This window comes from Gambusia affinis, linkage group LG24 (assembly GCF_019740435.1).
Source record: "Gambusia affinis linkage group LG24, SWU_Gaff_1.0, whole genome shotgun sequence".
Taxonomy (NCBI): Eukaryota; Metazoa; Chordata; class Actinopteri; order Cyprinodontiformes; family Poeciliidae; genus Gambusia; species Gambusia affinis.
This window is the reverse complement of record NC_057891.1, coordinates 5,698,320-5,718,827: the sequence shown is the minus strand read 5'-3', so window position 1 is coordinate 5,718,827 and position 20,508 is coordinate 5,698,320. Positions and strand designations below refer to the sequence as shown.

The 20,508-nt window shown below is 40.4% G+C and overlaps 1 protein-coding gene across 2 annotated transcripts; it reads left to right on the top strand.

The window, feature by feature from the left end:
• The first annotated feature begins 1,943 nt into the window (after window positions 1–1,943).
• On the top strand, window positions 1,944–7,713 carry spry2 (sprouty RTK signaling antagonist 2). Of its 2 annotated transcripts, none has more exons than XM_044110026.1 (2): window positions 1,944–2,378; window positions 5,746–7,713. In XM_044110026.1, exon 2 carries the CDS (start codon window positions 5,794–5,796, stop codon window positions 6,841–6,843), a length of 1,050 nt encoding a protein of 349 aa, XP_043965961.1. In that variant the 5' UTR covers window positions 1,944–2,378; window positions 5,746–5,793; the 3' UTR covers window positions 6,844–7,713. The 2 variants fall into 2 exon arrangements, with proteins under 2 accessions (XP_043965961.1, XP_043965959.1); XM_044110024.1 differs by lacking the exon at window positions 1,944–2,378 and adding an exon at window positions 5,511–5,655.
• The last annotated feature ends 12,795 nt before the right edge of the window (window positions 7,714–20,508 follow it).

The window sequence follows — 20,508 nt, the reverse complement described above, 5'->3', positions numbered from 1 at the left end:
CACACACATTTTGCAGCTAAAGCAGCTTTTGCAACAACCACATCCTCCTATGAAGCTATGGTTCTATGAAGTATTGACCAAGACAAATCCTCTAATTCTGAATCTGAAATGCGAAAGCCATGGATCTTTTTTCTTAACCCTTCCTAATCAGAATCTGTGGAGGATGCTGTATGTGCTCTGGGGGATGATGGAGGCCTTTCATGCCTCGGAAGCATTTGGCAGTCCTTTGCTGTTTAAAACCCCCCAAAAAACCAAAAAAACACAGCAGTGCTTTAAAGCTGAATGAACTGTGAGTAGGAGAAAAGTCTTGAAAGCTTTCTGACCCAGATCCAAGTTAATTTGCCAAGTAATACTTAGAGCTGATTAAAGTGACCTCTCCTTGCAGTGTGGCACCCAGAACTTCATAATTATTCCGTCTGGGATTGATCAGACACTCTATTACTAAAACAGAGAAGAGGAGGGAGAGGATGTCAAAGCTCATTTTTCATTAATGATTTGCTCTTTTAGCTCACATATATTGAATACAAGATGATTGGTCTTTGAAATAGTGTCAGATCACAGTTCCTTCTATCTAACAATGTTTGGATTTCCTTTTAAGATGAGAAAATGTCTTCCCCGATCGACAATCATTTCTGGCATCAGATTTAATGCTGATCCACATGGCCATTTTATTGTTTCTGTTCAGTTATTTAAACAAATCTAGAAAACTAAACTGCAGATTGAATGAATTTGGAATTTTATAGACAATACAATGCCTCATCTTACACTAATCTAAATCTTTCTCTGATGAGTCCAATTCATTTTTTTCATGAGTGACGCTGCAGTGTTCCGGATTGTCCACGCGGTGGTGCTGTTCTACAACTATTTACATCAGTTGAAACCAAGTTTAGTTCATTAATTAGTTGTATCGACACTTATTGAATTCCTTTGTCAGTGATTTGCGGTAGCCTGGCAAAGAACTGTGATATGGCTGGAAATCTTTCACAAAATTAAGCAAGATCAACTCTGAGTCCTAAGGAGGCATCAGGAGATCGGTCCTGGTTCATCATGTTCCTCTGGCTTTTTAAATATCATGTATTCAAGGGACAAAACAAGATAATTCACAAAAAGATACACTAAAATTTTCATTAAAGTAAGACTTTTAAGTAGCTTTAAAAAAAGTTATGACAAATTTTACTAACTGAATACTGTCTGAATCCTATTTTGTGTCTATTACATGTCTGGTGTCGTTTATAAAAGGTGTAGTGGCGCTACATAAATACCAGGTGGCGTTTTTATTGGCGCTTTTAATTTATGTTCATAATACTGGTGCCATCATTTTTTACAATCCAGCTGCAACTTAATATACATCTGCCGGCATTTATAAACTCTGTAGCACTAAATAAACAGCAGGTAGTACTTTTACCATTGTTTATGTAATACCAAATAGTGCTGGATAGAATGTGATAAATGATCAAGGTGGTTGTCCATATTTAACAATACCTGGTGGCGCTAAGCGTTTTGAACGCTGAGTGGCGCTAACTACACGTCAGGTTGCATTTATTAGGGGTAGATTTGGCGCTAAAAAACCGCAAAGTGGCGCTGGTAAATGCGTGATTAGTGTGCAGAATGACTTCCCATAAATTCCGATCGTAGGTTTATTGCTCAGAGTATAAACTAACATAAACATAAGTCCTGTTATTATCTAAAAACTTTCCCCCCACAACAGCATAAATGAAATGTAACGTGGCAAGTTGAAAAGTGGGTCAGGAGCGATAAGAAATCTCGAGACTTTCTTGAGGATCACGCAGGACTCGTGTTTCCTCAACAGTCGGCCAGCAGCGGGTATAATTGATCAGACTGGGTGTGAATGGCTGCTCCTCAAGCCGCCAATGGCTGAGCACCGGATGCGAGATATCCGCTGCAACAACAAGCACTCTGTTCCCCCCTCCTCTCTCTTCAGCTTTGACGCCATGTACGGACCAAATCCCGACCTCCTCTCCGGAAAGGGAGAGAGAGACAGAGAGAGAGAGAGAGAAAAAAAACACATGAGAAAAAATAGCTTGTAACCCTACATAGTGTGTCGGATAAAACACGCCGAGAAAATCACTTGTAAACTGGAGTTTTGGTCGCTATTTCTTCTGGTCTTACTTTTTTTTTAAAAACCCCTTTCTTAAAGGAGTCTGTTAAGATTTACTCCGGCTGATGTTTTTAATGCCTCGTGCTCTTACGCAGAACATGGGATTTGCGTCCTAACGCGGCGCGTTGGGGGAAAATAAGCGGCGCTTGGAAACTTTCTCAATGGATTTTGCAGACTGCTTTCCCGACTGAGCTGCAGGAGTAAGGAAGAAACTGGGACTTATTTTACCTGAGCTGAAGCTAAAAGTGACGAGAACACGGTGAGTGCGAGCCTCTTATGGCACACGCACGGAGCTTTGGTTTTGTTTTTGTTTACTAACATGTATTTCTTTGTGGAATAATATGCCGTAGTAAGAATCCATCGTTTTCTTTCAGTCAGAAGTTTTTGAGAACTTAATTTGCTGTTTTAATTGAAAAGATAAGCTATCTTTATTAAAAAGTTGCAGATTTTTCACTTAAATTTGTGGCATTTTACGTGACTGACCAACATAAAGTATTGCATAAAACTCTAAAAAGGAAAATATGTAGGGTTTTAAGTGTGAGCCGCATATATCCAGTCTCCCTAAGTTCTCTTTAAATATTTGGAGAATGTTTCTCTAGTTCTTATTTCCAGATTTGCTCAAACTCTCTTAGATTGAACGGAGAGCATTTGGAAACAGCCATTATCAAGTGTCAGGTTTGCATCTAGGTCATTATAGCTGGGATAAACTTTGATCCAAATCATTCCTGAGCTGGAAGGTGAACCTTTGCCTCAATCTCCAGTCATTGGCAGCATCCTTCAGGATGTCACATAGGATTGTCCTGTCATCCATCTTCCCATCAACTATGACCACTTGCAGTGTTCCTGCTGGTCAAAAGCATCCCCACAGCACCATTCTGCCACCACTGTGGTGTGTGTAACATAATGTACAGTATTGATTTACTTCCAGTATTGGGTGTTTCGCATGAAGGCCATTCACAAGATTGCATTATTCCGCATTTTTGCTGTGTTCCCCTCATGGGTCATAGCATTTATAACTGTAACCGAGCTTTACACTGCTTAACAGCTTTCTTCTTGATTTGTCCGATTGTTCACTAAATCTCGCCAACACATCAGTGAGGCCTTCGCAGAGCCGTTGGATTTGTACCAAAATGAAATTATACACAGTTGGACTCTATTTCCTACTGATTTCTGAAGGCAAATGCCTGAATTGGCATTTTATACGTTACTTGTGCGATTTAGATGATTCGTAGATCATTTTAAAAGAAAGATATACTTTTCTCTCCATTGAGAGATTATGCACGTTTGTATGCTCCTATTTTACACCATCATCACCCGCTGCTTTCCGTCCCACCCACTGTGGTCAACTTGGCCTGCACCCCGGCCCCCAGAAACAGATGAGGGGGCCACACTCTGACAGCCGTCAGTCTGAACATGCCTGCAAACCCCCGGTTGCTGGTTGCTTTGCACCTTTGCAACTTTGTGCTCTGTATGTTTGCCCCCAGATTTTTGTGAGCCCCACAAAAGTTTAGTGCCCCCACAAAAAAAAAAAAAAAAGTCTCTTTGTACACATTTATCTCTGCTGATCATGGGAAGGCCTGCACAATATAACACAAATATCTAGATTTCACACAAACTAAGTTTCACAGTATTTATGAGAGAAGATGTAAATTTAAAAAAAACACTAGATGAGCAAACTGGTTTGTTTTAAAGCTATAAAGTTACAAATATTCCTATTGTTGCCAAAATACTAACATTGATTTTTATAATATCAATTACTGTTAGCTATGTTATAGCTATAGTTTAAGTACTTGTAGTTAGTGCTGACCTACTATTTTTAAACTAACTGAAGCTTAACAACCTCACAACTAGTTACTAGTGAATTAGTTGATGCGTAGCTACCCTGCAGTCTGCTGCTTTACAGAAATGCTTCTCAAAGCTGGCCAACTCTGTTTTAAAGAGCATTATCTTAATAGCAGTGACAGGTGGTGATTTTGTTGGTTTCTACATCATAAAATTGTAAATAATTGTCTTTTCCTTAACTGAACGAACCCTTCAGAAGCCTGTCTTCAACCAGCTGACTAGCAGGCCCTACACCGCTTTATGCTCCATACAGATGTAGAAAACTTCTGGCTCTGCTTCTAGGAATTCATTAAAAAGACTGAAGTGTGCTGCCAAATATTTAAGTGATCAAACCAAAGCGTTTTATAACTCTGTATCTGGTCCATACCTAGTGAACGTAAATGATTCCATTAGAAGACCAGTATTTAGCATTATTCAACAATACAGATGATATTCAATGCAGCAAAAAAAACAAAAGTATGATTTTTCATGTTAATACACTTCTCTGAGCAAAATTGAGATTAAATTTCAATTAGAAATGATACAAAATGTAAAACCTCTACACTCTAAATGAACTAGAGGTTTTATCACTGTAACCCATTAGAATACCTAACTGCCAAATGAAATAAGTTTATATGCAATAATACGCGCGTGGGCACAAAAAGGAAGTTGACCTTGGGTGCAACAAAATGGATCATAAAAACAGAAAACAACAAATTAACTGGAACTCTGGAGGATATTTCCTTCCACCGGTCGAGCCCTACCACGACCTACACGCTCGACACTCATCTTTTTGACAGCATGGCAATGCAAAAATTGGGTCGAGAAAAAAGATGGTTGTCATGCATCTAATTAACGTCCCTCATATATTATTATTTTATTCAAAATGAGTATTTCATTGTGGCAATATGACTCTCTACCCCGGTTTTCTTGCTGATATGCAATATTTAGTGTGCCTTCCATGTGTCAGAACTTTCTGTTGAGTCTTCTCTCTGACTTGTATCTGTCTTCAGTATGGCTTCCTTCAATGCTCAATAAAACCGTGTGAAAAACCTGAACTTTGATCACCACAAATTGCAGTCTTTGAGAGAGGAAAAATTGATCCCATTCAGCTCTAGATTAGAAATCAAATGGCTTTTCTCTCTCTGTGTAGGTGTGTGTGTGTGTGTTTTTTATATTAAGTACTTGTAGGTAGTGCTGACCTAATAATTTTAAATGAACAAGCTTAACAAGCTTCAGTTCTGTCAAAAAGTTGTTGTTTTTACATATATCTAATGAAACAAGATTAAAGGTGAGTATTTTTAAGGCTTGATCAAAGAGAAGTACGAGAGTACAGGAAGGGAAATTTTTTTCTCTGGTAATGGTTATTCAAAGCTGTCATGGTTGAAGGAAAGCAGGACATTTTTAACAAACAACCTTTAGGGAAGCATCTGCATTCAGATGAGATACTGCTTCTAAAACATAAAGCCTGGCTGTGGAACTTGCTATGGCCCCGAGCAAACAAACTTCCCTGTTTCTGAGCGCACACAAAGAGCCTCTGTAGCTTGTGGCTCTGGAGACTCCACTCTCGTGTCAGACTCTGAAGCTGGTGGTCCAAACAGATGGTGCCTCGTGCCTTTTAGGTTGTTTGAACAACTATGTAATCAAACGGATCCATCTCTCCGACGAACACTGACCTGTGTGTGGGGCTCATTTTCATAGCAGTGCTTGTGCAGGTATCTGTTATTATTTGCATGCTGTTATTTGCATGCTGTTATTTGCATGCGTTGTCTAGCAGGGATAAAAACGTTCCGTCTCTCCAACAGGAATTCAGATGTGTCCCCAGCCAGCTAGAGACGCCCTTCAGTCCAAAGATGGATTCCAGAAGTCAGAACGACAGCGACGGAGGAGGAGGACACCATGGAGGGTTGCCGTCATTGACTGGATTGGCGAACATGGCGCATGACGAAGGTAGAGCACAATCACGGTCTCTACAAACCCTAGATGCACCGTCAGATTCTGGGCTGAACTGCAGGTTACGGCCACACACTCCACCAGTGTTATCTCTGGATCAGATAAGAATAAGTGGTGGTAGTAATGAATATACGGACGGGCCATCGGCTGCTCAAAGGTCTCCGGCCACCCAGCAACGGAAGACTGATGTGGTTACATCAACAAGTTCAAGAACCAATGGACAGCAAGAGAGCGAGGAAGAGATGTCCAACAACCTCCGCAATCTGCATTCAGTGACTCACCAAGGGAATGCAAATGCTCCCATCTCTTCAAGAGAGGGTGTGTCTCAGTCTTCCAGTGTGGAGGACTCCCAGAGCAGCGTCCGCACCAGCGCAGGGAGTGGTTCCTCAGGTCAGCGGCTTCTCGGCAACCCGGCGAACAGCAACGAAATAATCAGAAACCAGCCAAAACGAGCTGATTCCGAGGAGCTGAAACCCCTGAACACAGAGTACAGAGATATAGAAGCAATTCCAGGCAGCAGGAAGCCTTTAAAAAAGGACAAACACTCCAACAAATGCGAGTCCTGCGGCCGGTGCAAGTGCTCAGAGTGTGTCCAGCCGAGAGTGCTTCCGTCCTGCTGGATGTGTGGCCAACGCTGCCTGTGCTCTCCACACAAGGCCGTGGAGTACGGGACGTGCGCCTGCTGCGTGAAGGGCATTTTCTACCATTGCTCCAACGATGATGAGGAAACCTGCGCGGACAAGCCCTTCTCATGCTCTCAGTCGCGCTGCTGCGTACGCTGGACGACCATCACTGTCTGCTCCTTGCTCTGCCCTTGTCTCTTGTGCTACCTCCCAGGTAAGGGGTGCCTGGCCATGTGCCAGTGCTGCTACGACCGAGTCGCACGACCCGGCTGCCGATGCAAGAACTCAACCCTAACCCGCTGTCACGACGACAGCACAGCAACGTAGGCCAGGATGAAATGGACATTGATTGACCAACTCCACACTGAGTGAACTGCAAAGTGTCAAGTTGCACAATTTGAGCCATCCAATAGTGTCATTGTGGCTGTTGTCTTTATGTCCACTTGACATGTCAGGAAAGGCTTCCATGTGTCTCCTTTGAATGCAAATTTACTAAAAGAAATGCTACTGGCAATGGAGGTGCATTTACTCACCCCAGCATTAGGAGTTTCACTTGAATGGTCAACCAAAATAAGCACTCCATATTTCAAGGTATGGCATCTTATTTAACTACTGTTATATCTTTTCACTCAAGTGCCGTGATATTTCCTAATACAGTCCAAGCAGATATCTTTGGGGTTTTAACATTTGATACAAACTATATTCTAAAAGCTTCTGCTACTAACTGTATGTAACATAATAATGGAAAGGGGATGTACAATAGGAAATGACAGATGTTTTATTTTTGTATATACATCTATATTATACTTCAACTGTGAAAGGTTTTCTGCCATTAGAGGCACCTTGATGACTCTGTATCTGCTCATTCCCATAAAGTTTCTGTATTCACTGGAATATCTATCAATCATATTTTTAAATAATTCACAACGTTAGAGATCTTAACCCTGGTCCTACCTGTAAATTGTACAGTGACCTTATTATTTGAAAAAAAAAAAATCTAATTCCAAAATTGCCTAGTGTAAAGTTAAAAAGATATATTTATTTGAAGGTTTTAATATTTTATTATGACAAATATTTATTTTGAGAAATCATTGTTAAAGGCCTCCGCTGTTGCTCAGCAGATTTGACACGAATAGCTCACTCTGGATTAGAAGATGAATATATTAACGTATAAAATTAAAAAGCCTTGAAGTCTAACCGAGGAGTGTGATTTTTATTGATTGTATTGAAAGATTGCTACGACCAAAATCAAACAATGAAATGTCACTGCTGTGTACTTCGCATTCCTGCTCTTGCTCTCGCTTGTTTTAAGCGCCTTTGACTGACGAATGTTGAAAGAGGGTTGAGCGGGGGGGAGGCGATTGTTTTACATAATTATCAACTTTCACCCATTTTACAGAAGGTGTTGGAGGAGACAGGGGGGCACAAAAAATATAAATAAAAAATAACCGGCTGAATCCCATTAGAGCCAGAAAAGGAAGAGTTGATCTGGTGTTTAGTCTTCACAGCCCTCCTCTCCCTCTGCATTGTCTCAGCTGTGAATGAAGAAGGGAAGCGCAAGTGAGATGGAGGGGGCTAAGGTCATTTGGAAGAGGGTCCGCTAAGGGTTAAAAGCGTCACTTTGAATGACAAAGACCAAACAGTTTACCCCCGTATTCAGCCCGGCATGCATTCATCCTGTTCTCAATAGTTAGGGGGTTATTTTGGCTCCTTTCTGGTACCTGCTCCCACTTGGTATTCCCATAGGGAGTTGGTGGGGTTGTTGGGGAGAGAGAGGTGGGGGGGTGGGGGGATCACTGGATGCAGACTGTTGGTCGTCTTTTCTGCTAAAAAAAAAATAAATACATTTTTTCAAGTGCTTTTTCATTTTTAGCTCACGTGAATTATTCAACTGACGAACCAAAAATATAATAAAATAAAATACAAACTGGTTCGGTGAAAAGATTTGTTTATCCATCAAGTAGCTGCAGCAATTTGGCAGGAGGAGGAGGAGGCTGGGATATGAACTGGAAAGAGAGGGACCGGGGTGGAGGGGGGGCAGCTCTCTTTGTTGGTTTTAGCCACCGTGGCCCCTGCGGTTCATGGTGTTGTGGGGCAAGAGCGGCTCATTCACCCTGCTCACCAAGGCAGAACGCAGCACAGGAAGACAGGAAGGAAGCGGGGCTATTCTTTATGGAAGCATTGTCTGTCCGTCTGACGGAGCCAGGCTTAAGCAATCAAACAACCCTGTGAGAGACGGGAGGGGGAGTGAAGGCCCACCGTTTGCCTGGCGATGACGGAGATGTGCTCCTCTGTGAAAATATACAAAAAAACAAAAAACAAGAAAGCAAAATGCGTATGCATCTCGTTCTGCTTCCTTTTGCTGGTCATATTTGAGAGAAAATCAGAATGCCACCAAGAGAAAGGCTCAACCCACAATTTGAGTTGACTTTAACTTCTAGGTTTAAAATTATAACAGGAAAAACAAACTGCAAGAGAAACTATTTTTCTATTGTTATAGAAAATAAAATAATTTTCTTTATGTTTTATGCTCTAAGGGAGGGGTGCCAAACTCATTTAAGATATAGATGAATTAACACATGAATAAATAGCGGCATATTTTAGTTTTGCTGGATAGAAAAAAATGCTAAAATTTAAGCACACAGCTGTTATTTGAAAAGGCTCTATTTTTAGAGGTTAGAGGGCCAAAAAACAAAACAAAACTGGATTTGGTCCACAGGCCTCGAGTTTGACACACACTCCATTTAATCTATACAGCAAGTTTAAATTAAATTTCTCTTTTTTTCCACCCAAATGTTCTTCTAAGTAAATAAAAAACTTACAAGAAAGTGCAAAATAAATTAAAATTACTCCACAATTTGAAGCACTGTGTATTTTAATGTCAATGGAAACTATTTTAGTAACAAAAACACAGAGGGTTAATCTTTGCTCAAGAAATTTTACCTCTAACAGCAATTTGAATTTCTGTAAAAACCAAAAAAGGTAATTAATTCATTTTTCACACACTTTCTAAAAGTAGCTTAAGGTGAAAAGAAATGATGGACAAAATGAGACTGGAGAACCACAGTCACTTAAAAACAAATCAGCTCTTTGCTGCTTTAGCTCCATCAGTCCAAACTTTGTGCTACAAAGTCGGGTCAATAAATCCATCGGAGGTGCGTCAAACCAAAGAGGGAGGGAGAAAAAAAAACAATAAAAAAAAAAGATAAAATCTCACACCTATCTCGTCTCTACCGGTGAAAACGTCTTCTCAGAAGCTGAACTTTTTTCTTTTTTTTTTTTTTTGTTTTCCGATGTGGGCGGCTGACAGATGCATGCGTGTGGAGCTCAAAGCCAAAGCGCAACCCCCTCCACCACCTGAGTGTGGTTTAACTTTCCACTGAGCTTGTCCTCTGCTACTGTCACACTTTTATGCTTTCGGGCAAAGTCAAGAGTCTTGGGACTGAAACTGGATGAAGTTTGCCCACTCACAATTAATCTCAACTCTCCCTTTTGGGGAGTAAAGATAACGGTAGCTTCTGAGATGAGTGATGTGCTGCTTTTTAATTCCAGATCTAAACCTGTAGCAGCTCAATCAGTCTCTGCGACAGCTGAACTACTGTTATGCCTTAAGAAAGGAGATTACAGCAGCTATGAAAGCAAACAGACACCGACTGAAGAGTGCATCTGCCATAAAGGTTTAGTGGGTGTGTATAAGACAGAGGGCGTGCAAAATAGCAACAGGCGAGTCTTTGGAAAGAGGGCAAAAAAAAAAAAAAAAAAGAAATCTGGCGTGCGTTTGTCCTGATAAACTCGACCGCTGGCGTGTTCTTGCACACGTGTGCAAGTCTCCCCCTCGCACAATGAAATCTCCCACTGGAGGCCCGAGTCTAATGGCAGCACTTAGCTTCAATCCACCACAGGAAGTAGGTTCATCTGCATGCCTTTACTCACACAAACACACAGCGTCAGTCCGCTGCTGACAGCCAGTGGATATTTGTTGGCGACGCGGAGGCTGCAAGGCTCTTTACAGCTTAGCGGCCAATTGTTGTTCACACAGACACACACACACAGAGAGAGCTTAGAGCTTCAGTTGTTATCCTGAAAGGCAAACCTGATCCCCCTGCAACACAGTAAGACAGACGCACATTAAAAAGAGGAATTAGTGTGGTCTGACAGCTCACTATAACACATGGCACTTAGCTTGTGGATGTGAGCGTTTGAGGCAATTATGTGTGTTTTGGGAAGGTCCGTTCGCATGTGGATGCATGTAATCAGGAACAGACTGTGAATTATATAGTAAAGGTTTGCATACAGAGAGAATAGTAGCCACTTAGCGTGTTTAGCGTTAGCCAAGCACAGTTTGCACACATCCAAATGGAGAAATGGGCAACTTGGAGACTAAATGGTGACTGTTGATCAATTTGAAACCTAATGTTATAGTAAATGAAATTCTCAATGTATATTTAAGCTTATCTGTTCATAGCTTTTTTAGGCAATCCACATTTTTGAAAGGAAACTGTCACTTTATATAGTTATGAAGTTATAAATCTAAGGTTTTGGGGGTTTTTTTCTTTCTAAAGTGTGGTTCTGTTGAGAGGTAGTAAATTGTCAAAACCTTACCAACAAGTTATTACTACCAGGCATTTTCTGACAAAAATGCATCTTAAGTCCTCCTGAAAACAACACTAAATAGACTGGATTTAAAAAAATGAAATAAAAGCAGGTCAATTATATGATATTGATGTTAAGACCATATATTTGTATGGCTTCAGGTGTTTGACTATTAACACTACACACTACATTATTTTTACATATCCATTGTTTTTCCCCTTCAACCTAATTTGCAAACCAGCTTCCCTTTTCTGCATGCGTCTCATTCGTCCCCAATGACATCATATAAAAGCCTACCTGAATAGTGCCATTGAGACCCAGGTAGAATTATTCAAATTTGAGCATAAGCGGAAGAGGGTGAAAAAACTATTTCAGTTGTGCATTTTAATAATGCCAGGAAATAGAATCCGGGACATGGAGGTTTGGCTTTCTTTCCCCTAAAATTAGAATGTTTATTAGGATCTAAGAAATTTCCCATGAGTATGAATAACTCCACAGAAAGTCATTTTAAAAACAAATCTGAAAGCACTAGGTACCAGTGAAACATATGCCAGCAAGTGAAAACGACAACTACACGCGTTTTTCTTCCAAAGCAAAGCTAAAGTATACAAAGTTTAGTTCATACAGTTTAGCAACAGCTGTGCCGAGATCAGAAGGTATCATGATCCTTTACTCTCGTTTTAGACAACACATTATTTAGAAGAGGCAACCACAAAAATGTCTGTGTTTCAAAAGAAATGGAGCAATGGTTGTTCAGCAAGAACCTCAACTGGGACAAGACTGAAGATGTTTGTAGGTACATGAACATCTACATGAGAAAAAACTGTTTTTTAAATTTATTTATTTAAGACGATATCTTATTGGTTTAAATCTGAGGCAAACCATTTTTATGTCCTCTCTCTCTCTCTCGCCTGGAGGAAATGGAGATCTTGGGTCTGTCATGCAGCTATGAGAGCGCTGCAAGCCACGGGGTCCTGTTACCGTTCACAGGTGCGGCGTGCTGACAAGCTCATGATGACAGCAAAGCCAAGGTGCGCTCGAGTGTGTGCGCGCTCGTACATATGGAAGTGTTTTCCCAGCCTGAGGACAGAAATTTGTCAATGGCTGCAGAGATTGTCAACATGCCTGAAATTCCTCTAGACTCCAAACAACTGGTGACAAGTTTGGAGGCTCCAAAGAAAGAGGGAGAGGCTCTCTCGCCAAAGTTTTCCACTCTGCAAGAGCAGGTGAAACTTTTCCAAAAATAAAGGGCCTACTGTTCTTCTTTACAGCCATGATATATGGAGAAGCACAGTTTGGCCAAATGTGAAAATTTGGCCAAACTGAATTGCACCTGGTCAATAGGATTTCTCAGAAAGAAGATGGACCTGCCTTTATACTACACGTGGTATCTAAAAATGGTTTCTAATTAAAATTTTACATTCTATTAATTAACCAAAAGGCAGGAGTAATGGGGGAAAAATGGCCACATCAACTAGTCCTCAGGAATCAGACCATCTGAGCCAAAAGGAAATTCCCAATTGGATACTGAAGGCCTATATTCACATATGGGATGTTGTTTCAACTTTATAAGTGCAGTAAAAATGTTCATAAAATTGTCCACAAGAAGTTCGGATACTGCTTCAATAAATGTATTTATGTCTCAAGACCAACACGTGTCAGGCCACTTGAAAAGTTGTTTGCTAATTTAATGTTTATGGAACTTAGTCGAAGAATTCCTTCTCTACAGACCACGATTGCCTCATTGACGGGACTCCAAAATAAGAGAAAACTAGACACACACTTCATACGTCATTTCTTGAGGAGCAGTTCTGCAGCTGGGCTTGGGCCAAAAGCAACAGAATTTCATCAGCTCGGTATGCCGGCCCGATTAATACAGAAAACAGAGTGCTTTACTGAGCTAAGTTAGTGTAGAAGTGTGGCACTTTCCTGGTCGTTATGTTGTCCATCAAAATAACGAGAGGGTTGGACAGAGCAGGGCAGAGGGAGCACTACTAGGATTTTGCTCAATTCCTTAAACTTTCATTACCAATCCAGTTTAACGGCATCTCTGCAGAGTTTGGCCACTTTGCTTAACTTAAGGACATTGCCTTCCCATGCAAGTCAAACTATACCCATACCGTCTGCTGAATGTTAAAGCCCATGATGCAAACCTGATGCCAGCTTTGTCAAAGATAGCAGACCAATGCACATCTGCAGCAATGGTGAAATAGTTCCTCAGAGGTTCTAGGGTATTGTGCTAAGAGTTGGTCAAGGAGTTGTCACGTTTGCCTTTGTTACATCTTGTAATGTCCAACCTAGAAACTTACAACGGATAATATGCAAGAGGCATGAGTAAAGTTAAGCGGGAATGTTACAAACCCTGGCGTGGTTCAAGCTAGCTAGCACAAGCAGTCTTGACCACTTCCTTTGTTAGCATAAACTTTGATTAGGAAACTACACATTGTACAGTACTTGACAAAGTTTTATCAGCAGGTCATAATTTTGAAATGTACTTAAAACTTTCATCATTTGAGCTAAGGGGAGAGCAGCAGCACAAATGCAAAAATACAATTACAAAAAAGAGGCCAACCACTATTTTTTGTTTTGTCCATTCAGGAAGCACCAAAATGGGTAGCAGAGGCTAGATTTCAGAGCTAATAGAAATCTAGCCACATCGCTACAGCTCCACCTCCTGTCTTGCCTGTCTAAGGTGGCCAGGACAAAGTAAAAATAGCTCAAGCAGGAATAACTAGAATTGAGGTTATGTTCCGAAAAGATCCATTGATAAAAGTGAGAAATAAGTGAAACCCAGTGTTGTCTGATACACGATGATCAATTTATTAAACATCAGATCAATTGAGAATTCATGGGATGACCTTGCCAAGCCAGTTTCATCCATGAAAAGCCTAACCAGCAACATCTTCTTTGGTCTGGTGTGGTTGCTATAGCAATAAGCCTGACTACTGAGGGGCAAACTGAAAACGATGGAACGAAAGGCAGCTATTTTACCCATTTTTATTTCAAAGAATTATTCACAATAATCCAAGTTCAGACTTCTCTACTTGTAGTGTAACTATAAAGCAATTCACCTTAGTAATTCACTTTTAACTGATCTGTATGTACAGGCTTTCAGCCAAAGACTTGGATAAGGATATTTGTTTAAGAAGTTGTACAAAAACTGAGAGGAAGTTACTTATTACGTATCTCGTCTACCTGTGCCAAGATAAGCTTTGTGTTTCTGCCACTTTAACCCGACCAATATCCTGTCTGTGTGTGCCTAGGACTGGGCACGTGTGTTTTCCATGTTTCTCAGAAGGCTGCAGAGCAACATTTCCTTTATGTTTCGACTCGCACACAGTCGAGGACACAAATTCGCCCGATCCCTCTGCCTTTTGGAGCCTGCGCAGGGGGAGCCGCAAGCCATCGCCATAACGTTTACTGTTGACATCGACAAAGCAGTCTCTGTTCTTCCTTTAACGCCCCCCTCCCTCCCTCCCACCACAGCTCCCCTATCCTCCCCGCAAGCATTTCATTGCTTCTCCCTTCTATATGCCACTCTCGCCTCACTCTTCCTCACTGCCTCTCCTTTCTGTCTTTATGTCAACCCCCCGCGGCCACTCTCCCTCCGCCCTCCATCCTCTTTGGCTCTCTTCCCCCCTCACATTTCGGATGTGGGGCAAGAGAAAAGGAAACAGCACCAAGCTCTGTTTGACAGGGAGAGAGCAGGGGCAGGGACAGAAGCAAAAGGAGCCTTTTTAGGGGGTCCATGTGCACGTTTGAGTGCTTTCCGAGTGGTGACAACAGTACCCACACCTCTAAATCAGGAAGACTCTGTTTACACTTCATGACTGCTATAAGTGTTCAGTTTCGTAGATTGTTACACACTCCGACATTGAGGCAACATGTTCATCGCAAAACTCTGTCCAAAGGGTGTAACAGTGGAGCATCTTTGTGAATCGTTTCCAACTTCTTTTTTTTGTTTCTTTTTTTGCATGAGGCTCTACTGATAGGCCATCCTCAATCATCACTTCCAGATCTAACATTTTTATGAGCCAATTATTGGTCAACGGTGATTTAGTCAACTGTACGCACAACTGGATTTACCAACAAGACTATTTCTAGAAAATGAGAGACAACTTGATGCAAAGCTGGGTGATAAATACACAGGTTTACTTTACATTACTTAAAGTAAAATTCACAACCTTACCTGAAATTTTTCACATTTTGTATCATTGCAACCAATTTAATTGTCTTGCAACTGCAAACTTAATGTCCTTCAAGTCGGACGAAAAACCCAAACATACATCCAACATGTATCCAAACATACATTAAAATGAAATGGTTTACAGTAAAATATGATTTGATTTTTGAGAATTCTTCATTCAAGCTCATCAAAGTTGAGCTAGCTTGCTTTAAAGAAAGGGCAGAAACTTTGTTTTTATACGTGCACAGCTGGTGGAGACAACACAAAAAGAATCCCTGACTCAAGAGGAAAATGTTTTTCAGGGTTCCGGCATCTTTCAAATCAAGTTTCAGACTTTATAGAGCTCTCTGTGCTTTATAGCCCATCTTTCAAAAATAAATATAAAAGTTCACACTCAATTTCCGTCACTGCTCTTTAAATAGGGAACCTGCAGGAAGGAGGAAGAAAGAGAGTAGAAAGGGAACAATGGATTTAGGAACTGAACAGAATTAGGACAGAGGGAAGAAATAAATGGCTTTACTGATTGTTAGAATTTGTTTACTTTTAGTCGAGGGAGGCAAAGAAGATTTTGGCAACAATATATGATATTTTGATGCCAGTATTGTCAGAACGCGTGTGACGACCTGTGGTAATCCTAGTGTTGCACAAGAAAAAAATTTGACTTGCAAAACAAGCTGAACTCAAAATAATATAGCTGCTCGTTCAGCCCAGAGTGAAGTCATCCTGCTGCATGGATTAATTGATGGATGTGACAGGAAGCGGGGATGAGCAAGGGGAGATTGTAGGTCAGAATGTAAAGTTGGAATTAATTAGGGCCCATCGCAGGGCAAGTGAATGGCTCATTGTTATCAGGAACAGACTGCAAGGAGGAACAATCTGGGCTTTGTGCAACAAGTTCACCTCTCTGTCCTCTTCCTTCTCCCTCACTTCACTTCATATATCAGATAGATGTATGGAATGCTGGTAGGATTTTTCTATTTGGCTATTTCTTTGCAAAATATCCAACTTGTATAGAATTTGCTAGACCTGTCACAATATATTTTGTTGGACGATCAACATTTAACACAGGAAGACATACCAAATATCCAAAATAAATCAACAAATGAATCTTTGTAAACAGTACCAACAACCGTTAAAGGAGTCTGACTCTTTATCTCTTTGAATTCATGTAGGTCTATAAATTAGAATGGCTGAGTAACCTCTCCTCCCCATTGACATCTTGATAAGTGGAAAATAGAGCTGGAAATGGAACTGCCAAAGGTCTACCAAGCCTCCCCACCCTGCATAATTGCAGCCTCGAAGCTTGCAGTAATTAATCTTTGAGAAAACTTGTCAAATTATTAATAGGGCCCTTAAGTGATGGCCCTGAAAGGAGGCCACTGTTCTGAAAAGAGCGAGAAAGAGAGAGAGACAGAGAGAGAGAGGGGCTGTTTACTGTGAAAATACGAAGAGGTCACTCTCCAGGAGTTCCACGACTCCACAGGTCAAGGCTCTCCACACGCGGAAGACTTAAAGGGAGTGCGAGTCTCTCCGGAAACCAGAGAGAAAGTGAACTCCTCCGCAGACACTACAAGGATGATTGATTTTTGTCAACACACTGAGTGCTGTGTGGTTTAAGGATGTGTTCTGCATCACATATGACCACTCTAGCAACTGTAGTCTCCGACTCCTTACCCCACCATGCCTCTTGTTCCGCCCTCTGTTGCTACCGAACACAACGGACATTGTTCTCACTAGCCGATCAGATCTCGCCATCCCATTCTCAATTTTCAATGTTAAAAGTCCTCAGAATGTACAGTGTCCACTGTCTTCAGGTGTTTTTGTTTAATCAGGATTTAATGTGACTGACCAACACGCCTGGATTTTCAGTTTCTGATTCGGATTAATCCACCGCTGGAGGAAGAAGGACGCCTTCCTGAGAACGAGCCGAGACTATTTTTGTCATGAGACACAGTCAAAGCTTTTGAAACTTCAGATGAAGTATGGGAGAACCTTTACCATGACACCTGAAAATATAAAAATAAAAATCACCCCAACACCAAATTCTGCAGCCTGTGTTCAGAGTAATTTCCAGTGTTAGTAAGATGTGTGGTCTAATCTTTGTCATCACACTTGAAATACGAAGGAAGGAGAAAACTGTCTAAGTTTTCTGACATAGCTACTACACTATAAAAACTCTCTTATTGATGTGTTCTTGTAGTGCATTAGAGTTTTTATTTACAATGCTGATAAAGTATACATAGCTGCACTTGGAATTGAACACAGGATCAGGTACTCTCCACACCACTTTTTCTTCACTTTGTCATATATATATAAGTTGTATTATCTACTTTCCTTCTGTGACGTTCAAAATTAGAAAAACTGACTTCAAACAGAACTTATGTTTTTCTTCTTACCACAAAAAGGCAGAATAAAGGCCAAATTTGTAGAGAACATGACCAATAGTGTCCTGTAGACGCCATTAGCTAATTGTAAGTTAGTTTTGTAACTAATGTACAAAACTAGCTTACACTTATTATCTAGTGAAGTAAGACATTTTCAGTAGAAACAAGATTGAGTTATTGAATTGCAGTCACTGCAAAACCAATTGCAAAAGAAAAAAAAAAAAAGAGTACCAGCCTTTTCTTGGTAGGAAAAGAGATAGCGTGCATCCATTTTAGTCACCTCTAAATTTACTGTGTCTTTGATTTGCCAAACAATGCACAAAAGGTTCAGTCAATTCCAGGAAAAAATTAAAGTAAACTCCCCTTTCCTTTTGAGAAATATCACTGCAGAAGAATTCACCCTCAAAGATCAGTACCATGGTCAGATTAAACAGTCCATCTTCAAAGACGTCTCATTGAGGAACCGTCCTCCAAATAAAAACCCTTTAGGTCACAACACGCGTCCTGTTAACCATCTCCTACTAAGTTTCACATCTTTTTGCATGTAAACAACATGTACGGAGGTTGTGTGTACTTCCAATACTTGTGAAATGTCAAGACATGCATCCTAAAAAGTTGCTCCAAACGCTTTTCTTCCTGTCTGAACCAAAGACGCCTCAAGACCCGGCTGTTTGTAGCGACTCCTGAATGGAGGCGTGTACGTTCACATGTTCGTGCATGTGAACGCCGAAAGCGGAACAACAGAGCTATTCTGTTCTTCCGCAACACAGTGTTTCTTGCCCACTTGAAAGCAGCGCTGCCTTGTGCCAAAGAGATTACATATTTCCTCTCTTACTGCCACAGGGTTAAGAAGCTTTGCTCTCGTGTGGGTGACTGCTGTTACAAGTCAGCGAAAGGTTCCACGCTACAGATCTAAGAGCTACAGTTTTCAATCCTTGTTGCAAAAGTCACCTTTTAGCTCTCTAGGTTATAAAAACAACCCGAAATCAACTAAATTATTAACTTTGCTTAATTAAAAAAAAAAACAGCCCTGCTGTCATGGAAACATTAAAGTTGAAATATAGCAAACTAATAACTATGATAAACTGAAACTTGCGAGGTTTTACCAATCAGATCTTTAATTTATCATTACTAATACTTGTAAATATGTGGTTGCTTTCCAGTGGGTTATTTTGAGCTTCAACAGATAACCGTCAAACCACAAGTCTTTGATAAACATGGTTACTATTAAAGTTTTCCACCCACTGACGTTCTGTCCGAGTAGAAACAGAAAGTCAGTAGATTTATTTACATTAAATAGGCCAACACTTCCAGCTAGTTACACAAGCCTAATCTTACATAAACTATCAAAAAATAAAAAATAATATTGAACTATGATTGCAAATTTAAAATGCGAGGAGATTGTGCATATTTCTCAGATTTTAACAAATACTAAAAATCTCTTGAGGCACGGTTTACTTGTCATATTATTTTTGTTATTTTATTTTAGTATGGCCATAATACTCTGTTGTAGCTGCTAAAGTTTCATGTCTAAAATAGAATCTACAGAAGAAAATGATGTCTGTCAGAAACTGTGTGGCATTACAGAGTACCGGCACAAGGGCTATGCAGTACTGCAGTGTTTTGGTTCATTTTTGGTCTCCTTGAGTGTTTCAGATGTCCGCAGTGTCGTTTCCATTAACCATATCATTTCTGCAATTATATGGCTCCGAAAATAAATTTACCAAATGGAAACACGCTAATTTGCGTTTTTCTCTGGGGTTTTTTTTTATTTGTTTGTTTTGTTTTGTTTGTTTGGTTAGATTTTTAGCTAGGATGACGTGTTTTTTCAGCTGTACCAACATTAGTGTATTTTTGCAAAACTGCAATGGAGACATTTTTTTTTACATCACAGGAATTGTGATCAACAACTGGCTGTTACTAATGCTAGGAAATACGAGCATTAGTAATGGGATGGGAATTGATGGCGCAGCATGTTTTGTTTTTTTTAATAAATCACGTTTTTTCTCCATTGGCTCAACCAGCCCCAAATTTGGCTCCCGTAGCACTTCTGCTAACAAGATCAATCTAAGAACAATATTTTCTACCTCAACAACACCCAGCAATAACACTAATGAGCTTTATGAAAGAAAAAAAAAACATAATTGACTCTAATTAGCAACTAATTAGAGTCACACTTGGCAAACACGCAGCAACACGGTCTTACCCATACAAATTACCAATCAGATCAAAACCCAAACTCTGTTGTTCCCAACAATACCAGAATGATCATACTATGTGCAAAACTCACTGAACCAGCAGCCATAAGAGAAAAAAAAAAAACAACAACATGACTTATTTCATGAAGCTAAAAACATAAATTTAGTCCTACCTGGAGATGGGCCATCTGAAGCCAGGCTTTGAGGCGTGAACCGAGTAAAAAGGGAGGGGTCAGATGAAGCGCAGCTCGCTGACCGCGTGACCGCTTCATTTTGCGTGTCGCTTTTCAAAATAAAAGCGCGCTGCGCCGTGATGCTTCATGGCTTGGAGGTCATTTGGTCGCGCTTCAGAGGAGAATATGTCTTCAATGGGCAGAATACAAGGAACATTGACCAACATATTTGATGTGTACGTCATTCTTGTATTGTTTTCAAAAACCATTGTTATTAATTACAAAGACTATTTATTGCAAGATATAAGTTGGGTAAAAAATAAGAAAAAGAGAGAAAATTGTAATTGCACACATGGTGCCAAAATGTCCAAAAATGTCACATCTGGAATGTCCGCCTGGAATTTTAACAACGAAATACCTTTCCAGAATGTCTATGCTTCACTTTTTTGGAATAAAAT